The sequence below is a fragment of the Zootoca vivipara genome, chromosome 1 (assembly GCF_965207765.1).
Source record: "Zootoca vivipara chromosome 1, rZooViv2.hap1.1, whole genome shotgun sequence".
NCBI classification, from domain to species: Eukaryota; Metazoa; Chordata; class Lepidosauria; order Squamata; family Lacertidae; genus Zootoca; species Zootoca vivipara.
This window is the reverse complement of record NC_142582.1, coordinates 63,390,771-63,409,734: the sequence shown is the minus strand read 5'-3', so window position 1 is coordinate 63,409,734 and position 18,964 is coordinate 63,390,771. Positions and strand designations below refer to the sequence as shown.

General features: G+C 42.0%; 2 protein-coding genes across 18 annotated transcripts in view; one reads left to right on the top strand and one right to left on the bottom strand.

The window, feature by feature from the left end:
- HPS5 (HPS5 biogenesis of lysosomal organelles complex 2 subunit 2) overlaps nucleotides 1–11,014 on the bottom strand; it is a 30,647-nt gene extending 19,633 nt beyond the window's left edge. For 3 of the 9 annotated variants that reach the window (XM_035120472.3, XM_035120508.3, XM_035120498.3), the window contains exons 1-7: nucleotides 10,877–11,014; nucleotides 8,992–9,159; nucleotides 8,201–8,311; nucleotides 7,171–7,235; nucleotides 6,342–6,534; nucleotides 5,532–5,665; nucleotides 874–1,089 (exon numbers count right to left, since the gene is read on the bottom strand). In XM_035120472.3, coding sequence (XP_034976363.3) covers nucleotides 874–1,089; nucleotides 5,532–5,665; nucleotides 6,342–6,534; nucleotides 7,171–7,235; nucleotides 8,201–8,311; nucleotides 8,992–9,105 — 833 coding nt within the window. In that variant the 5' untranslated portion in view covers nucleotides 9,106–9,159; nucleotides 10,877–11,014. Of the gene's footprint in view, nucleotides 1–873; nucleotides 1,090–5,531; nucleotides 5,666–6,341; nucleotides 6,535–7,170; nucleotides 7,236–8,200; nucleotides 8,312–8,991; nucleotides 9,160–10,493; nucleotides 10,612–10,876 lie in introns of those variants that run through there. The other 6 variants (XM_088666649.1, XM_035120488.3, XM_088666625.1 and 3 more) reach the window with 6 other exon arrangements.
- Nucleotides 10,799–18,964, top strand: part of GTF2H1 (general transcription factor IIH subunit 1) — a 24,007-nt gene continuing 15,841 nt past the window's right edge. Inside the window, exons 1-5 of one of the 9 annotated variants that reach the window (XM_060276084.2) lie at nucleotides 11,216–11,389; nucleotides 14,719–14,762; nucleotides 15,637–15,805; nucleotides 17,324–17,516; nucleotides 18,709–18,871. In XM_060276084.2, coding sequence (XP_060132067.1) covers nucleotides 15,652–15,805; nucleotides 17,324–17,516; nucleotides 18,709–18,871 — 510 coding nt within the window. In that variant the 5' untranslated portion in view covers nucleotides 11,216–11,389; nucleotides 14,719–14,762; nucleotides 15,637–15,651. Of the gene's footprint in view, nucleotides 10,941–10,972; nucleotides 11,108–11,215; nucleotides 11,479–14,718; nucleotides 14,763–15,630; nucleotides 15,806–17,323; nucleotides 17,517–18,708; nucleotides 18,872–18,964 lie in introns of those variants that run through there. The other 8 variants (XM_035120555.3, XM_088666689.1, XM_035120581.3 and 5 more) reach the window with 8 other exon arrangements.

Here is an 18,964-nt window from a genome sequence, read left to right as displayed (position 1 = left end):
AAGTTTAATCAATTAGGTTTATTCGGTTTTAATTGTTGGATCAAGCACTATTTAAATTTTTGTTTCAGGAATTGAAGTATCATTCTGAATTATTTGGCATTGCTCGGTTATGTATGGCTGTTCTTTTTTGTTGTTGAACCCTTTTATATTTGTTTGGTTTAGAGAGGATATCTTTCCCTGAACTTTATTTCTTCTATTGCATTAAAAAAATGACCACCAATATATATATTTGTTCCCAATAAATAAATTATCAGGTTGGATCCAGAAAAATGTTCAAAGAAGAGCTAGCTCCATGGAAGGTGATTCCCTGGCAACCTCTCTTAAGGATTGGCAAACCCCACAAAAACCAGATGTAACCATCTGAAGAACTTGGCGTTAGATTAAGCAACATATAAATCCACCACAAACAGTGTCTTTACAGCTGGGTTGCTTTCAGGAACCCGGTACATATCTGTGTAGTTAGCAATTTGTTCAAAAAGATGACTGCATTGTTAAAATTAGCCCAGGCTATATGCACCACTTCCATAAATGTGGGGACGGTTACCCACAAAGTGGCAGCTCTGCAAAACAGGTGAACTGAGCCCCAGGCTCTAGGCTGGGATTTTGGGCTGAGATTTTGGGCTCCCTAAACCCTAATTCAAATCTTATACTCCACCAACATCTGCTGTGTATCTCTTCACCACAAGCACCACACCACACTCAATGGAAAGCAGGGCAGGGACCTAAGAAAACTCTCAATTGACATCAGCCAAAGTTACCTTCAGCCACCCCATGACCTCAGTCACAAACATTACAGCACTGTTCCCCCACCATAGGAAAACCACAATCAAGATGAACACAAACACGTAAAGATTATATTGCTATGACCAATACCTTAGAGTCACAACAGGGAGAGGCGGTGATGACAAGAGCTGTTTGAATTGATGTGTACTTAGCACCTCCCCTTCAAAGTTCACCTCCCACATCCGTGAACCAGGACGTGCACAATATATCAAAGGCTGTTGGCTGCCACAACCCTTTCCAGCAGGGGAAAAACAAGATCCATATTCACCATCTCTTTCCTTGTTTCCAATTTTCCAAAATTTCTCCCTATAAAAACCAAGAACATTTCAAGGAGGGGGGGAATCCAGTTATAATCACTGTGGAATGAAATGACATGCATATCTTCACAGTTGACACATTTTTTACATTCAGTTTAAAGTTGGCAACTGAGGAGCATGCGGCTGAAATTGAACTGGCATTTATTCATTCAAGAGCATCTGCAGAAAAGAGTATTCCTGTCCAAAGGGCAATGGAGGAGGCAACCAGCAGTTGGGCGTATGTTTGGCAATTATGCCTTGGAGTGGAGAAGATAATGAATGACATGGGCCTCTAATCAATTCATGGTGAGGGAGAAACAGTTAAACGATGGAGAGGCCTATGGCAAAACCGTATTTGTAGTGATGCCTCAGAGGAGGAGATGTGTTGTTGTTGTTTAGTCGTTTAGTCGTGTCCGACTCTTCGTGACCCCATGGACCATAGCACGCCAGGCACTCCTGTCTTGCACTGCCTCCCGCAGTTTGGTCAAACTCATGTTCGTAGCTTCGAGAACACTGTCCAACCATCTCGTCCTCTGTCGTCCCCTTCTCCTAGTGCCCTCCATCTTTCCCAACATCAGGGTCTTTTCCAAGGATTCTTCTCTTCTCATGAGGTGGCCAAAGTATTGGAGCCTCAGCTTCACGATCTGTCCTTCCAGGGAGCACTCAGGGTTGATTTCTTTAAGAATGGATAGGTTTGACCTTCTAGCAGTCCATGGGACTCTCAAGAGTCTCCTCCAGCACCATAATTCAAAAGCATCAATTCTTCGACGATCAGCCTTCTTTATGGTCCAGCTCTCACTTCCATACATCACTACTGGGAAAACCATAGCTTTAACTATACAGACCTTTGTCGGCAAAGTGATGTCTCTGCTTTTTAAGATGCTGTCTAGGTTTGTCATTGCTTTTCTCCCAAGAAGCAGGCGTCTTTTAATTTCGTGACTGCTGTCACCATCTGCAGTGATCAAGGAGCCCAAGAAAGTAAAATCTCTCACTGCCTCCATTTCTTCCCCTTCTATTTGCCAGGAGGTGATGGAACCAGTGGCCATGATCTTGGTTTTTTTGATGTTGAGCTTCAGACCATATTTTGCGCTCTCCTCTTTCACCCTCATTAAAAGGTTCTTTAATTCCTCCTCGCTTTCTGCCATCAAGGTTGTGTCATCTGCATATCTGAGGTTGTTGATATTTCTTCCGGCAATCTTAATTCCGGCTTGGGATTCATCTAGTCCAGCCTTTCGCATGATGAATTCTGCATATAAGTTAAATAAGCAGGGAGACAATATACAACCTTGTCGTACTCCTTTCCCAATTTTGAACCAATCAGTTGTTCCATATCCAGTTCTAACTGTAGCTTCTTGTCCCACATAGAGATTTCTCAGGAGACAGATGAGGTGATCAGGCACTCCCATTTCTTTAAGAACTTGCCATAGTTTGCTGTGGTCGACACAGTCAAAGGCTTTTGCATAGTCAATGAAGCAGAAGTAGACGTTTTTCTGGAACTCTCTAGCTTTCTCCATAATCCAGCGCATGTTTGCTATTTGGTCTCTGGTTCCTCTGCCCTTTCGAAATCCAGCTTGCACTTCTGGGAGTTCTCGGTCCACATACTGCCTAAGCCTGCCTTGTAGAATTTTAAGCATAACCTTGCTAGCGTGTGAAATGAGTGCAATTGTGCGGTAGTTGGAGCATTCTTTGGCACTGCCCTTCTTTGGAATTGGGATGTAGACTGATCTTCTCCAATCCTCTGGCCATTGCTGAGTTTTCCAAACTTGCTGGCATATTGGGTGTAGCACCTTAACAGCATCATCTTTTAAAATTTTAAATAGTTCAGCTGGAATATCATCACTTCCACTGGCCTTGTTATTAGCAGTGCTTTCTAAGGCCCATTTGACTTCACTCTCCAAGATGTCTGGCTCAAGGTCAGCAACCACACTACCTGGGGTGTACGAGACCTCCATATCTTTCTGATATAATTCCTCTGTGTATTCCTGCCACCTCTTCTTGATGTCTTCTGCTTCTGTTAGGTCCTTACCACTTTTGTCCTTGATTATGGTAATCTTTGTACGAAATGTTCCTTTCATATCTCCAATTTTCTTGAACAGATCTCTGGTTTTCCCCATTCTATTGTTTTCCTCTATTTCTTTGCATTGCTCATTTAAGAAGACCCTCTTGTCTCTCCTTGCTGTTTTTTGGAAATCTGCATTCAGTTTCCTGTATCTTTCCCTATCTCCCTTGCATTTTGCTTGCCTCCTCTCCTCCGCTATTTGTAAGGCCTCGTTGGATAGCCATTTTGCTTTCTTGCATTTCCTTTTCCTTGGGATGGTTTTCGTTGCTGCCTCCTGTATAATGTTACGAGCCTCCATCCATAGTTCTTCAGGCACTCTGTCCACCAAATCTAAATCCTTAAACCTGTTCCTCACTTCCACTGTGTATTCATAAGGGATTTGATTCAGATTGTATCTTACTGGCCCAGTGGTTTTTCCTACTTTCTTGAGTTTAAGCTGGAATTTTGCTATAAGAAGCTGATGATCTGAGTTACAGTCAGCTCCAGGTCTTGTTTTTGCTGACTGTATAGAGCTTCTCCATCTTTGGCTGCAGAGAATATAATCAATCTGATTTCGATGCTGCCCATTTGGTGATATCCATGTGTAGAGTCGTCTCTTGTGTTGTTGGAAGAGAGTGTTTGTGATGACCAGCTTGTTCTCTTGACAGAACTCTATTAGCCTTTGCCCTGCTTCATTTTGAACTCCAAGGCCAAACTTGCCAGTTGTTCCTTTTATCTCTTGATTCCCTACTTTAGCATTCCAATCCCCTGTAATGAGAAGAACATCCTTCTTTGGTGTCATTTCTAGAAGTTGTTGTAGGTCTTCATAGAATTGGTCAATTTCACTTTCTTCAGCACCGGTAGTTGGTGCATAAACTTGGATTACTGTGATGTTAAAAGGTCTGCCTTGGATTCGTATCGAGATCATTCTGTCATTTTTGAGATTGCATCCCATTACAGCTTTTGCCACTCTTTTGTTGACTATGAGGGCCACTCCATTTCTGCTACAGGATTCTCGCCCACAGTAGTAGATATGATAGTCACCCGAACTGAATTCGCCCATTCCCTTCCATTTTAGTTCACTGATGCCCAGGATGTCGATATTTATTCTTGTCATCTCATTTTTGACCACATCCAGCTTACCTCCACTCATGGTTCTTACATTCCAGGTTCCTATGCAATATTTTTCTTTACAGCATCGGACTTTCCTTTCGCTTCCAGGCATATCCGCAACTGAGCATCCTTTCGGCTTTGGCCCAGCCGCTTCATCAGCTCTGAATCTACTTGTACTTGTCCTCCGCTCTTCCTCAGTAGCATGTTGGACGCCTTCCGACCTGAGGGGCTCATCTTCCAGCGTCATAACTTTTATATGCCTGTTGTCTTTGTCCATGGAGTTTTCTTGGCAGGGATACTGGAGTGGCTTGCCAGTTCCTTCTCCAGGTGGATCACGTTTAGTCAAAACTCTCCACTATGACCTGTCCATCTTGGGTGGCCCTGCATGGCATAGCTCATAGCTTCTCCGAGTTATTCAAGCCCCTTCGCCACGACAAGGCATTGATCCATGAAGGGATCAATGGAGGAGGAGATGTAGTGAGCAGTTAACATTGTGTTTTTTACACATTGCTAGCAGCTCTAGATGACTTGACAGCAAATAACAAAAATTAAAACACGAATAAACTAAATTGTAGGTGGAATTCAACATCATGCAACTGCAAATTTTCTGTCTGCACAAGCATATCAGCCTGCCAGATTGAAGAGTTTCCTCTCATGCGCTGTTCTAGGGGGTTCTCCCAACCTCCACGAACCAATTTCAGCAGGCAGGGGGAGTTCTGTTGCAGATGCCCTGGAGTTAGGTGGATTCTGCTCTATTTCTTCAGAAATGTGGATTATTACTTATTACTAGGTGCAAATTACTAGGACCATAAAGAAGGCTGATCGCCGAAGAATTGATGCTTTTGAATTATGGTGCTGGAGGAGACTCTTGAGAGTCCCATGGACTGCTAGAAGATCAAACCTATCCATTCTTAAAGAAATCAGCCCTGAGTGCTCCCTGGAAGGACAGATCGTGAAGCTGAGGCTCCAATACTTTGGCCACCTCATGAGAAGAGAAGAATCCTTGGAAAAGACCCTGATGTTGGGAAAGATTGAGGGCACTAGGAGAAGGGGACGTCAGAGGACAAGATGGTTGGACAGTGTTCTCGAAGCTACCAACATGAGTTTGACCAAACTGCGGGAGGCAGTGGAAGACAGGAGTGCCTGGCGTGCTATGGTCCATGGGGTCACGAAGAGTCGGACACGACTAAACGACTAAACAACAACAAGGTGCAAATTAATGTTAAAAGTAGAGTTGCAGGTGATCTGCAGAGAATCAAAGCCGGAATGGTACCAGCATTACTTTAAAGCACATTAATTACCTCTCAGTGTCACATAAGTAAGATCGGGTAAGAGAAGATATAAGCAACCTTCCATCCAAATAATCAAGCTGAACCACACGAGAATCAACACTGGTTATAATCTGAACTGGAAACATCACAAATGCAGTGGTAGCCTAAAGAAAGGTAAAGGAGAAATGTACAGCGAATTATTTCAGCACTGAAGAAAAATTAGACTTGCAAAATTGATTACATGAAACTGGAAAAATACACAAATAAAATTCATATTGTTCAGTTGCATTTCATTTCATTTTTAAAATGCCTAGATACCCTCTCTGGAGTTGTAAATACTCATCAGTATCTAAGGATCAATAAAACCCAGGCTTAAGCGTGGAGAAATAAAACATGAACTGCAAAGCAGCTTCCATAATTTTGTTCTCATATTTTGTCTTTTCGCAACAAAATATTTTTATCAGAATTATATCAGAATTCATACATTACAATTACAATTACATCATGTAATGCAAATAAGATTATCAAGATCTACATGTAACCACCTGCTTAATTCTGTAAGTTTGGGCACAAAAGCCACACACAGTTGAATGTTTCCCTTTATGCACGAGTTCGCATAACGAACGAAGATCAGGATGATAACAGGGGCTTGTGTATATTATTCTCCCCTTTGGTGATTCTCCAACACATCAGAAGTAGTACTGTGATGAACTATATAATACACTAGCTTCAGTCTTCCTCTCAGCCTTGGAAGATCCTAGTAACCACAAAAATCTGGCTTAGACCAGCCAAAATGTGTAGAAGCCTGCTCTTATGTTCAAAATCTCACTTAAAATTTACCTTTCCTTGTTTGGATGTATTAATCTTGATGGCAGACACTTTGCCCACATGATCACCAACAAAAACACGAAATGCACTAGTATCCCAACAAAGAGCTGTTACTTTTCTGCCTTTGTGCTCAGAGGACACATAAATCCTTTCTGGTTTCCCACGGCGTTCCTGATTCAATTCCCAGACAACAACAAGGCCTTGGCTGTAAAATATAATAACTAAATTACTAAAAAAAAAAATCTGTCATCTTCTCACAAACCCTCACATATTTAACAGTGTTCAGAACCTACATACAAATATTTATTTTATACAACCTTTGTATGCCACTTGAGCAGCTTACAATAAATTTATGCAATAAATACTGTACTTGAAAATGTGGAAAATTCAAATAAATCCAAGTTCTTCTGATTTGTCAGCTCATGAACTTACTGCATCTGTCTCAGCTTAAGAGACACTGGCCTGGTTCAGATATAATGATAAATAATGGATTGTCATTGAACAATAATGCTGGCTTGTGTTTGCTCCATTTCAGATCCAGTTTTGAGGTCTAAACAAATCACAGCTGGTTGCTTTTGGTAGCAAAAGCAAAGCAGAAGTGGAAGAGCCTAGCCTCCCACAAATGAGGGGAAGAGGAAGATGGAGTACATGTGCTCCTATAAATATGCTATCCTTTAAAATGGTTAGCGGCGTTAGCCCCTAAATGTTTACATTATTTTCATCATCGGAATGGATTCCCTTATTTGCATTATTGAAATGCCTCTACCATTTCCAAAATAATAACCCAGTACTATAGCCCCAAAACAGTAATCCAACTTGTTTCAAATACATCTGTTCTCACCTTGTAGCTACAGCAACATAGTCCTCATCATGTAAACAAAAGGCAATGCGGGAAATGGCACCTTCCTACCAAGAGATAAAGCAGATTTGTCCTATTAATATTTAGTGCCCCAGCAAAGCCTGGTTTGTAGCTGCAATGCATTTTTTTCATATTCATTGCCCCTCCCAACTTGATTTTTGACACATGAAAGAGGGAAGCAAAAATAAAAATCAGAGTCTGTTCTAGGTGGACTATCCCTTTATCTCACCAATTGCCCTGTGGGAAGGATTCTGATGACTTAATGCTTTGGTATTTTTAGTGTGATTGTATTAACGCATTTTCACTTTTGTTACTTATAAGCTACCTTATTAGGCTGCTGAATATGAGAGGTTTGGATGGTGGCAACAGGCCATTGAAAACAGGCCATTTCTGCAGTGACTTCTAGCTTGTGGAATGCTCTCCACAGGGATGATCACCTGGTGACTTCATTATATATCCTTAGACGCTGGGCAAAAACATTCCTGTTCTCCCAAGCATTTGGCTAATCTATGACCTTTACAACTGGGGAGGTGTTCTTTTGTTATTATGGTATGCATTTTTGTGTTTTTTATATTGTAGACCGCCCTGTGATCTTTGGGTGAAGGATGGTAAAAAATAATAATTTAGTTTTGATGTCTTATTGGTCTTCTTGATCCAAAATTCTAGATCTGATTTCTGAATTAGCTATAATTCACATTTTAGAAGATTTTCTTAGTCATCCAAGGCCTGAAAGAGCAGCTGAAAAGACTTGGGGCAATATCCAACTAGCTTACACTCAAGAGTAGATCACTGAAATCAAGGCACTTAAGGCCACTGATTGCAGTGGCTCTGCTCCAAGTATGACGTGGCTAGATATCATTCTGAAATTTGTAAATGAGATACAAAATTGTCTCTAAAATAAAAAGTTTTATTGTTTATTGTGGTATGCTTTAATGAAACAACCTTCTCAGTGTCTGCAAATAACATTTCATTCTTAGCCTGAGGTTTCTTAGAAGCGTTCCTTCAACCTTACCTTATGAGTGAGGAAAAGTCTCTGTTTCCGGCTATCTTTCTGGATGAGATTCAGGCCTCCACCAGAGCTACCTAGCGCCAACCATTTTTGAGAAACCGCTATACATGTGCACTTTAGAAAAGAGAAAAGGATAGAGTTAAAAACCAGCCATTTGCTGAAAGAAAATACTGACATTAATGATACTTGTTTTACTTTCAGTTCTACTGAGGAAGAAAAAAATATCATGGAATGGGGACTCTATTTCACTCTTACTACTGATCCATTATAATAGCACATGGATCAAAAACTGTCTTGCTATGAGCTGCTTAGCATGACAGCAACAAGGTGTTGTCTCTCCTGTAAAGAAATATAAACTACTTACAATTTTCTGTTGAAATCTGTAGAGGTATCTAACTAAATAAAAAAGGCATCTCCTTGCGCCCTTAGAATTATAGAGTATAGCTAACAGTGCCCTAAATTATACTCTCCAATAAATAGTATAGAACCAACTCTTGCATATTTTCCTTCTACTTGATAAAATAATTTGTGAAGTCCATTATACAGATAAAATATTCTCTTCAAAAATAAGCAGAAAGTTTTACCATCAAGTTCTACCCACATTCAGAATATTATCTTCTTAAGATTTGTCTTTTAATTCTCTTTATGACTGAGAGATCCTGCTTTAGCCTCAAAGCTGCCTGTAAAATTTTATGCCAGTGGATGTCTACAGTTTCCACCTTGGAAAGTATGCTATGAACTACAAGTATAATGGTATTTCTAAATACTGTTAAGCAAATATGACTTGAACGCACCTTCAGACGATTAGAATCCAACCTGAGAGCAGAAAGGAGTGGACTGAGGCACTCAAACTCTGCCAATACATGGCTGCAAGATTCAGGTACCACGGGCATAGACATCACTGGCATGAAAGATACAACAGTCTCTCAAAAGTTTGTTATTGTTTCATTTTCCAGCTCCACCTATCAAAGTGAAATATAAAAATGTGAAATACAACCTCTTCCTGCACATTTATTTCTTTTGTGAAGGTACATAATTTAACATTGCTAATACTTCTATGTTAGGGCAAATACACTGAACCATAGACAGATGGATATCAGTTACACAACTACTAGTTAACTGATTGATCCAAAACTGGTAAGCATATTGAACTGAATCAGGGGAACTCACTTCAAACATTCACATAGAAAGAGCTGGACTGCACATGCCAAACACAACACAATGTACTTACAAATCACCTCATAATAATTTTGGGTGCACTTTCTATGAGAAAAATGGCCCCAGTACTGTTGTAAGAATTTTGAGGTCATAATTGGCATAACCAACAGATAGCAGCATCAACCCACGAACCCAGTTCAAAGATGAGATCCAAAACATGCTCACAAACTTGAAAGCAGAACAGCTTAATGTGTTCATTTTTGTTCTTTACATAGAAAAGACTCGATCAAAACAAAGAACACACTTTTTTCTTCCTAGCTCCTCTTCAACCCACATAAATTCAATACACGATAGAAAAAGTAACCTTCCATTGTCACCATATATGAACCAAATGCAAATCACAGCACAACAGAGATGTGGATGGTTGTTGCTAATTCCATACAAGCAATGCTTTTTTTTCAGGAGGTACTCAAGGGTAGGCAGTACCAGCACCTCTTTTTTTGTTGTTAAAAAGTGTGGCACTTACTGTAACAACTTCATGGTGAATACCGGCACCTATTTTTCTAGGAAAAAAGCACTGCACACAAGTCATTACTTTTGTACCAGACATGAGGTCCGAAAAAGTAACTGGGATTTGAAGCATAGACGCTGGGATTTGAAGCATAGACGCTGGGATTTGAAGCATAGACAGGTTATCTCCTATGATGTGCCCTATTGACCCAAAGCACTTCCGAAAGGATTGCCTCCCCACCCCCAAAAAAGAGCAGTCACGTATGGATAAGGAAGCGGACTCTTCACTCCAAAACAAATTGGTCCAACCTTATGAGAGCCTAAGAACACCATGTAAAGTCATTTGCTAGGTACAAGATTAGGCGACGGCGCCCAAGGGCAAAAGATCGCAAGTCGCTTCAAAAGAAAAGAAAAAGGCATTGGTTCTACCGGCGAATAACGTCAGAGGAAAGAAATAAGGAAGCGAGACTCAGCTGCAGCTGAAGTCCCCAAACCGAAACCCCTCAGCCGCCTCTGCACACCTGGCAGAAGAGAAGCAGCAGCTCAAGCTACGCGAGACAACTGCGGAGCCCTCTCCCCTTTCAACCCACCCCCGGGGAAAGGAGGGGGCGGGATAACAAGCGCCCACCTGAGGGACAATAATGCCGCAGCCTGGAAGTCGGCTTCGGGAGTGCGGTTCGCCTCCGCTCCCGGCTACAGGTCTGCGTCCCCCGCCAGCCCCACCCGCCTGTCAGCTGCTCCGCTCTACTGCCTGGCCGGCCCCGCCTCCAAACACAACACAGCGCGCGTGACTTCACCGCCCCTCCCCTCTTCCCTTTCTGCGGCGCCCTCAGCAGGCGTCATCCAAATGCGGCTGGCAATTGCGTCACGCCGCAGCAGCCGCGTCACGTGACGGCCACGCTCGCTCGGCCCTCCCCTTCCTCCCCCCCTTCGGACCGTTGCTCAGGCAAGAGCCCCCTCCCCCCTCAGCGCGGCGGCGCCGGCGACCTAGAACGCATCCGCGGGACGTACGGAATGGAGGACGGGCGGGGAAAGGAACGGATTCCTCACATCTGCAAGACCCGGTTGCGGACTCGTAAGGAATGAGACGAGAGTAACTGCGTTGTTGTTGTTTCGTCGTCATCCTCCCCCTTCCCCCCCACCCTTCCTTCAGGACAGTGTCATGGCCGCGGCGATGCGGGCAGGCCTTCACGTGACCAGGGAAGCGTCCAGGCAGCTGACGGGCACCGTCACGTGACGCGGGTAAGTGGCGCGGCGGCGGGAGTAGTTTTTACTCTTTTGTCACGTGATGCGGTCTGGCTTCTGCCGTGCGTGAGCTAACTGTTTCCGGTCACGTGTGCCTTCTCTGCCGAGCTCCTTGGCCGCCCCATGGCCCAGGAGGAGGCGGCGGCGCTGCGAGCCCTTCAAGCCGGGAGCGAGGCGTCGTTGGCGCTCCGTGCTGTCCACCTTTGGAAGTGAGGCCTTAGGACTTCCGTGTATGCCGCCAAGATCAGGAGGAGCGAGAAGTGAAAGTCCAGGGCCTCGGTAGTTACCCTCACGGTAGGGGGTCTGACGGATTCAAGGGTTCCGGGTTCGGAGGCCCGTCTCACTAGTTTTTGCTTCTTTGGAAGCTGGTAATGAATCTTTAATACTGGTCTGGGTTTCCTTTCTTCATGAAAGCCTGCATATTGCAAGGCCATAGGATGTGGATATAGTTGCGCGTGGCGAGGAAGCATGCCTCCCCCCCCAGCTTTCGTACCAGTCAGTCCTTCCAAATAATATTTGTATGAGTGTTTTTACCTCTACTTTAGGAAGTACTGTGGTATATCTTTACAGAGCAGCAAAGTTTTGTTTTGAGTCTTTGCTTTTCGTGATTTTTAGTATTTTATTCTAAAATTGTACCATAAGCGCATGGAAGGATTTGCTAATAACTTGGAAGGGGTGGTGTATGAGAGGAGGGCCAGTGCGATTTTGGAATGCTGAAGCTTTTCTTCCAGAAACTAGGACCTAGAAATGTGGAAGGCAGTCTTCTGAATGAATAGACGTATTGTTTAGATGTTGGAAGATGTGTGTGCATGAGTTCTGCTTTGCTGGTAGTACAATACAAATAACCTTTAAAACCCCACATTACTGTTTCCTATAATATTATATTGCCAACTTCTCAATGGCACTAGAAATCATGTGTGTAGGCACACTTTTAAAATGCAGAGTAAAAAAGGTAAAGTGGTTGGTGTTTCTATTACAGCGCTCTTTAATGCATTACAGCTGAGTGCCTGAAACAAAGCATTTGATGTTTTAACACAATTTGAGAGAGGCACACAGCTCTCTTCTAAATTAGTATATCCTATTTGTATTGGAGCAGTACAGTACTTTGATTTACCAAGCTTTAGTAGGTAGGCTGTGTAGGGAATTGGTGAGATAACATTGATGTGATTATTCCTTCAGTTGTGAGTTCCTTCAATAATGTGAAAGGGTATATTTTACCATGTTAGTCAATTAGATAGTGTTTTATGCAAAAGTCAGTACTGTACATGCTTGCTTCTTTGGGCACACATTGGAGAAGGTGGGAACAAATCTCTAATGAAAGTTAAGAATGAGTTTGATAGTCTTTTATTATCTTCCTGTTGAAAGAATACACACAGCTGTAATCGGCTTTCCCCCAACTCTGTGTATGCTTTACAAAATAGTATTAATTACATTTATCCATCTATACAAAATTTCTGAGTGTTTGATAACTGGTAGTTTGTTAATACTGAGTGACAACTTGAGCTAAGCACTCTTTTACAACCAGATAGGCAAAAAGCTTGTGCCATTCTAAAATTAGCAGAAGAAGGCTGGGCAATAATGACTTGTTCCAAGGTGAGGGGTGTTTCCCCCCCCCTTTAGTAGGACTTCTGTTTACATCATCTAAAAATAATTTTACTACAGGCAAAACAGTGACACTGCGTATATTTCGTTGGGTCTATGATTGTTCTTTGGAGTCTATACACACAGCAGGATAGACATGTTCATCGTGTGGCAATATAAATGAGATGCATTCAGTTTCTTACCTTTGGTTAGTTGAAGTATAATGTTTTGACTTTCAAAACCATAGCTTAGAAGACTGAAAATAAGATTGGCTTATGTGTTCTGCATCCTCTTTCACACAGTTTACCAGACCTCCCCTGCTTCAGAAACCCATGTTTTGATGTTGCATCTAAAACAAACAGAAGAATTCAAGCCCACTTTAGACCTTGAATAATTGGGGGGGGGGGTTTCCATTGCAGAAACAGAAATCTTTGCACTAACAGAACTACTTAATTGGCTATTGCCAGCTGTTCTAAGCAGTCATAATATGAGTATGTGAACTGTTATGCTAATGTATGGTTTAACAGAGCAGTTCTAAAGTTGTAAGTATTTCCTGTTCAAGCAGTAAACCTTAAACTGACGGACCTTTTTCCTAGGGCAGTATAAAAAGCCATACTAGTCCGGCACATATAAGCTATTGCTTCTGAAGGGGCTGCCTATTTGCTTCTGGGTTCAGTTTAAAGTGTTGGTTCTAGCCTTTAACCAAATGACTTGCTGGGACCTAGTTTTTTGTTTGTTTTTTAAACAAAATTTATATACCACTTGATTGTAGTAAAACCTCTAAGTGGCTTACAATAAATATTAAAATTACCAGTAAAACAACTGTTAAAAGCAATTAAGAACATTTTAAAATAAGTAAAGGTATCAAAGAAAGTTTAATTGTTGGTTATTTCAGGAACTGCCTACTCCTGTGAGCCTCTCTTTTAAGACTTCTGAAATATATTTAAAGCCAACAACCCTGTCAAATTTGCCACTTCTTAATTATGTGTTGCCACTTCTCTATAGTGTGTAGTAAAACATAGCTGTGTTTCCATATCTTCACATTGCTTCTGGTGGGATGTGGGCAGGGAAATAAACAATCAACAGTGTGAAGGAGGCATGGGGAAATACAAGGTGAGGTGACACCAGGACATTGGAGAGGGGAACTTGACATGTGGTTGCCACACTCAGCCTTGTGTTTATTGTAACCCACTCAGCCCCATTCAGGGCAGATTTTAATCTGTAGCACTTACCAGCTAATCAGTTAAAGCTTGGTGCTTTTATTTGAGGGGTGGCAGAATTACTAGTCCCTATCTCTTTTTTTGAAGACTAGTATCTGGAATATGCAGGACCCAGTGAAATTGAGTTAGAATCAGTTTTCAGATAATTGCATCCTCCCTGCAGGTCTCCTCAAGGAAGTCTATGCAAGGATCCTGGACCCTCCAGAGAGGATTTTACGGGTTTGCAGGGAGGAGGAAGGGAAAGAGCATTCCACTTGCACAGCCATTGGATATCATACAGTATATTTTACCGTATACATTGCAGAGTGGTTTGGGATATATACAAGGCTTATTCTGCAAATGGAACCACCAACTGAAACAGTCAGTTTTTTAAAAGTTCATTCAGCAAGGAAGAGTGCATTTTAAAAGGTTATTAGATGGCACTCTCCCAGCACTTTTTGGCAAGTTTCATAATCTGTTGGACAATATAAAGGAGATCAATTGACATTCGATTTTACTTTATTCCACTCATTTTCAGATCAGACAGAATTATTTCTTTGGACTATTGGTCATAGCAGTATTTCCATACATTTTGGGCCAGATTCAGTAAACAGCTGCACTAACAGGAGCCAGCATGAGCCTCCCAAGTGCAAAGGGACTTCTCTCTTCTCTCCATGCACCTACTCAGATTGACACTAGGGGATTGAGAGAGCCCCCAGAACAGTTTGCAGGGGAGGAGAGGGGAGATTGGCAAGTGGAAATGAAATACAGTAATTGTAATAGCACAACGTTGAATTTCACCATCCAAATTAATATTTCACATTTTAGGTAGTTTTTAAGAGGAGAAAGAGGGAACAGGAAAGTCCTATTGTGTGAGTAGAAATCCATTCAAACATCATCAAATGCAATCTGTTTTTTTGCATCCAAAATCTTAAATTTGTCTGCTCCACTTTCAGTCTGGAGAATAGAAGGTTATCTTTCATTTTTCATGATTCAGAAAACAATAAAATGTAAACTCTTTGACCACCTTACAACCTATATCTATGTGATATCCTGTTCCTTGAATTTTTCAAATATAATTCATACTAGAGAGGGCTTGGGCTTGTCTTATTCTGCCTTCTGGCAGAGGAAACAAAACAAAGGGAGGTGGAAGATGCTGGTGTCAGAAGATTACCGTATTTTTTCGTGTATAAGTTGCCCCCATGTATAAGACGCCCCCTACTTTTGGGGACCCCAAATTTAGAAAATGGGCATATGCACTATCTGTGTATAAGACGCTCCCAGATTTTTAACCTTATTTTAAAGTATTAAAAAACCCTAGTCTTATACATGGAAAAGTACAGCATGTGCCTATAATCAGAATCCATTGCCTGATGAATGGCTGCAAGCCAGCTAAGTGCATTAACAGCAACCAGCAATGAATCTCCTATTTCCAGTGCAAGCCAGAGGGCAAGCCAGGGCAAGCCACTGGGCACCACACCATGGGGGTGGCACCTAGCGCGAGGCCTGAGCCACGCATCTGCCCAAAACAGCGGCCATCTTACAGCTGAGGGGGGAGATGGCAGGCAGACTCCTTGGAGGCTCTGTGCAGCGGACCCTGCCCTGGCTCACCCCACCCCCATGGGTGGCTTGCCCCAGGTGCAGGGGCTGCTAGCTACACTGCTGGTGCAAGCTTCTAAATTGTTAAAGCAAGTGTGAAACTGAAAAACAAATATTGCTGAAATAAGTTTTTTTTTTTAAATGCAGTACTCTCTAGCCATTATGGCAACATCATCTGAAGAAGTGTTACTAATAGTAAAGAAAGTGCGTCAAAAGAAGCAGGACGGAGCTCTTTACCTCATGGCTGAAAGAATAGCCTGGGCACCTGAGGGCAAAGACCGATTCACAATCAGCCATATGTACGCAGATATAAAATGTAAGTGAAATGCCTAACACTCGTCTCATCGTGTAACATTTGGTTGAATATAAATGTTAAATGCTTAGCTGTTCTGTTTGAAGAGTTCAGGATGGGGGCTAAATAAACAAACCTCCCTAAACATGTTGCAGGTAGGTAGCCGTGTTGGTCTGACGTAGTTGAAACAAACAAACAAAAATTCCTTCCAGTAGCACCTTAGAGACCAACTAAGTTTGCATGCACACGAAAGCTCATACCTATGACAAACTTAGTTGGTCTCTAAGGTGCTACTGGAAGGAATTTTTCTCCCTAAACATGTTTGAGTCATCATGCTCATCGGATATTGCATTGTTGTTTTAGTTTTGAAAAAATAAGACTTACAGAACTCTAGCTGTTTCTAAACAGCAACCTTATGTGGAGATATTACCGTATATTCCGGCGTATAAGACAACTGGGCGTATAAGACGACTGCCAGCTTTTCCAGTTAAAATATAGAGTTTGGGATATACTCGCCGTATAAGAAATATGACCCGGTGTATAAGACGACCCCCGACTTTTGAGAAGATTTTCCTGGGTTAAAAAGTAGTCTTATACGCAGGAATATACAGTATTTTCCTGTAACCTGCCAGCTTTTGCTGTACTGACTAGCATTACTGTCTTACAGAAGTGCTCCTTACTGTTTGCAATTCTTTTGCTTTCATAAATGAATTGTCTTTACTGGGAGAAAACCTGTGGGTCGTCCCAATGATAAATGGAATAACATAAATATGGGGAGATGCTGCGATTTAGGAACAAGAGTTTGTGGTTTGTACATAGGAAGGATTAGAGCAGTGGTTTTCAACAAGTGTGCCATGGCACCCTGGGGTGCCTTGAATGATGGTCAGGCATGTTGCAGGCAACACTGGCCTCTGTCCATCTTTCCTTCCCTCCCTTCTCTGATGCCCTCTCGTGTCTCTACCTCCCAAAAGCTTGCACAGCTGTTTGTTGCAGCAGCCCTGGCTATAAGCTTTGGAGGTGAGTGGTGCCTCTGGGAGACACCTCTCTTTGTAGGGGGGGGGGTGGGAGCTCAGAGACGAGGGACAGCAACTGCCCAGAGGACTCCCAAGGAGAGAGATGGGGAGGCTGAGGGAAGACTCCACAAGGGAGGGTGTTCAAAAAAGGATGAGAGGGCTGCCAGCTCTGCAAAAGGGGGTGACATAACTGGGCTCCTGACTCCCACAGGTGTGCCACAGAAAGAATGTAGTTGGTTAAGGTTGAAAACCTCTGGATTAGAGCTTGAGCCACAGGCTGTCCTCTAAAGGGATTAGGATAGCAGTGCAGTGAGAGACATCTGTCCATTGAGTGTCAGTCAGGCCTCATTGCTGTTTATGTGAATGGTTGCTGTAAATAGATATTGAATAGAATTTATGTGCCACTCTTTTGTTTTAATCAGTGTTCCAAGTGGCATTAGAAAAGTAAGTCATACAAGCTGAAAATTTGTTGTTGTGCACATATAAATTATTTGGGGAGCACTTCTGTTATGTAATTTATATTCTTTAGGCCAGAAAATCAGTCCTGAAGGAAAAGCTAAGATCCAGCTTCAGTTGGTACTACATGCAGGGGACACGACCAACTTCCATTTCTCTAATGAGAGCACAGCAGTGAAAGAGAGAGATGCAGTAAAGGATCTCCTTCAGCAGTTACTGCCCAAGTTCAAGAGGAAAGCTAATAAAGAACTTGAGGAAAAAAACAGGTAAAGAATTTCCCCGTGTCTTTTACTTATAGTGTAAACCAATTTTGGTAATTTGTTAAACTGGCTAAGGTATTGGGAGCTCCTGTCCCTAATTGTAACAGTAGCCTGGCTTGATTTCCAGGTGCATAGATGCTGTGCGAGTGGAGTGAGGCATACTCCTCTAACTTGTCAGAAGTGGAGCTTTTCTTCATAGTTGTTGAGCTGTTGCCATATTAGTAAATAGTAAATTCTGTAGTAAAGGTATGTCTGCTGAAACTGGCATAACATGAGTTGCAGTAAGTCTTCATTCGGCTACGTTTCATTGATTTAATAAAGTATTAGATGTCATGGAATTGCTTCCAATGAAGCTTTCCCTATTAGAACAAGATCTTCTGTCTGCACGGCAGGACCTCCTCTCTTACTGACTCCTAAATCTCTACTGAGGGTTCCCCAACTCTTCCGAGAAGATTGAGAGGGGATCACAAGGAGAGGGGAAAGAAGTCCCATGGTGCAGGTGGAAGTCTTGAATCACTTTAACTGCTGTAACTTGTTCTCCAAAAAAATGGAAGCTCCACAATCCCAAGTGGTAAAAAGCAGCTGTTATGTAAAAATACACAGAACTTTGCAGTAATTCTATAAGAAGCTGGTTAAGATGGGGAAATTATATTTGAAAAAGATAATGTGTGTTCCTTCAGAACTTTCAGTTCTCCAGAATTAAGGCTTCAATGCTAAGAATCCTAAGCAAGCTTACTAAAGAGGGAGCCCCATTGGACTCACATGTGCTTCTGAGCAAATGTGAGGATTGCTCTGCACATTTAGATTTCCTATGTAGCATTAAAATTATTTGTAAAGGTAACCATTAACATTCTTGATTTTTTTTCATATGTAGGGCTTACAGACTACCCCTAGAGCCGGCCCTGGTTTTGAATTGACATACCTCGATTAATTTTTTTAAATTGTGTGGTAATTTTCATGTTTCATGAACTTACCACTTTTGTAATTCAAAATTTGAGTATCAAAATGCCATAGCTGCCATTTGCTTGTATGAGGAGTGCCTGGCGTGCTATGGTCCATGGGGTCACGAAGAGTCGGACACGACTAAACGACTAAACAACAACAACAACAAGCTTGCACATAAACCCTAGTTTCTAGAATCCAATAAGTTATCTTTGGAATTAAACACTTTGAACAATTTTTAATCTTCTCTTGCCAGAATGCTGCAAGAAGATCCTGTTTTGTTTCAACTTTATAAAGACCTTGTTGTGAGTCAGGTGATCAGTGCTGAAGAGTTCTGGGCCAACCGTTTAAGCATGAATGCTGTGGACAGTTCTACTGTATCCAATAAGCAGGATGTGGGCATTTCTGCAGCTTTTCTGGTATGTTTATTTAGGGTTTTCTTAATTTAAAAATATTTTTAGCCTTCTTTTAAGGGTAAAAATTCTCTCAGGGTGGCTTACAAGATGAAAGCA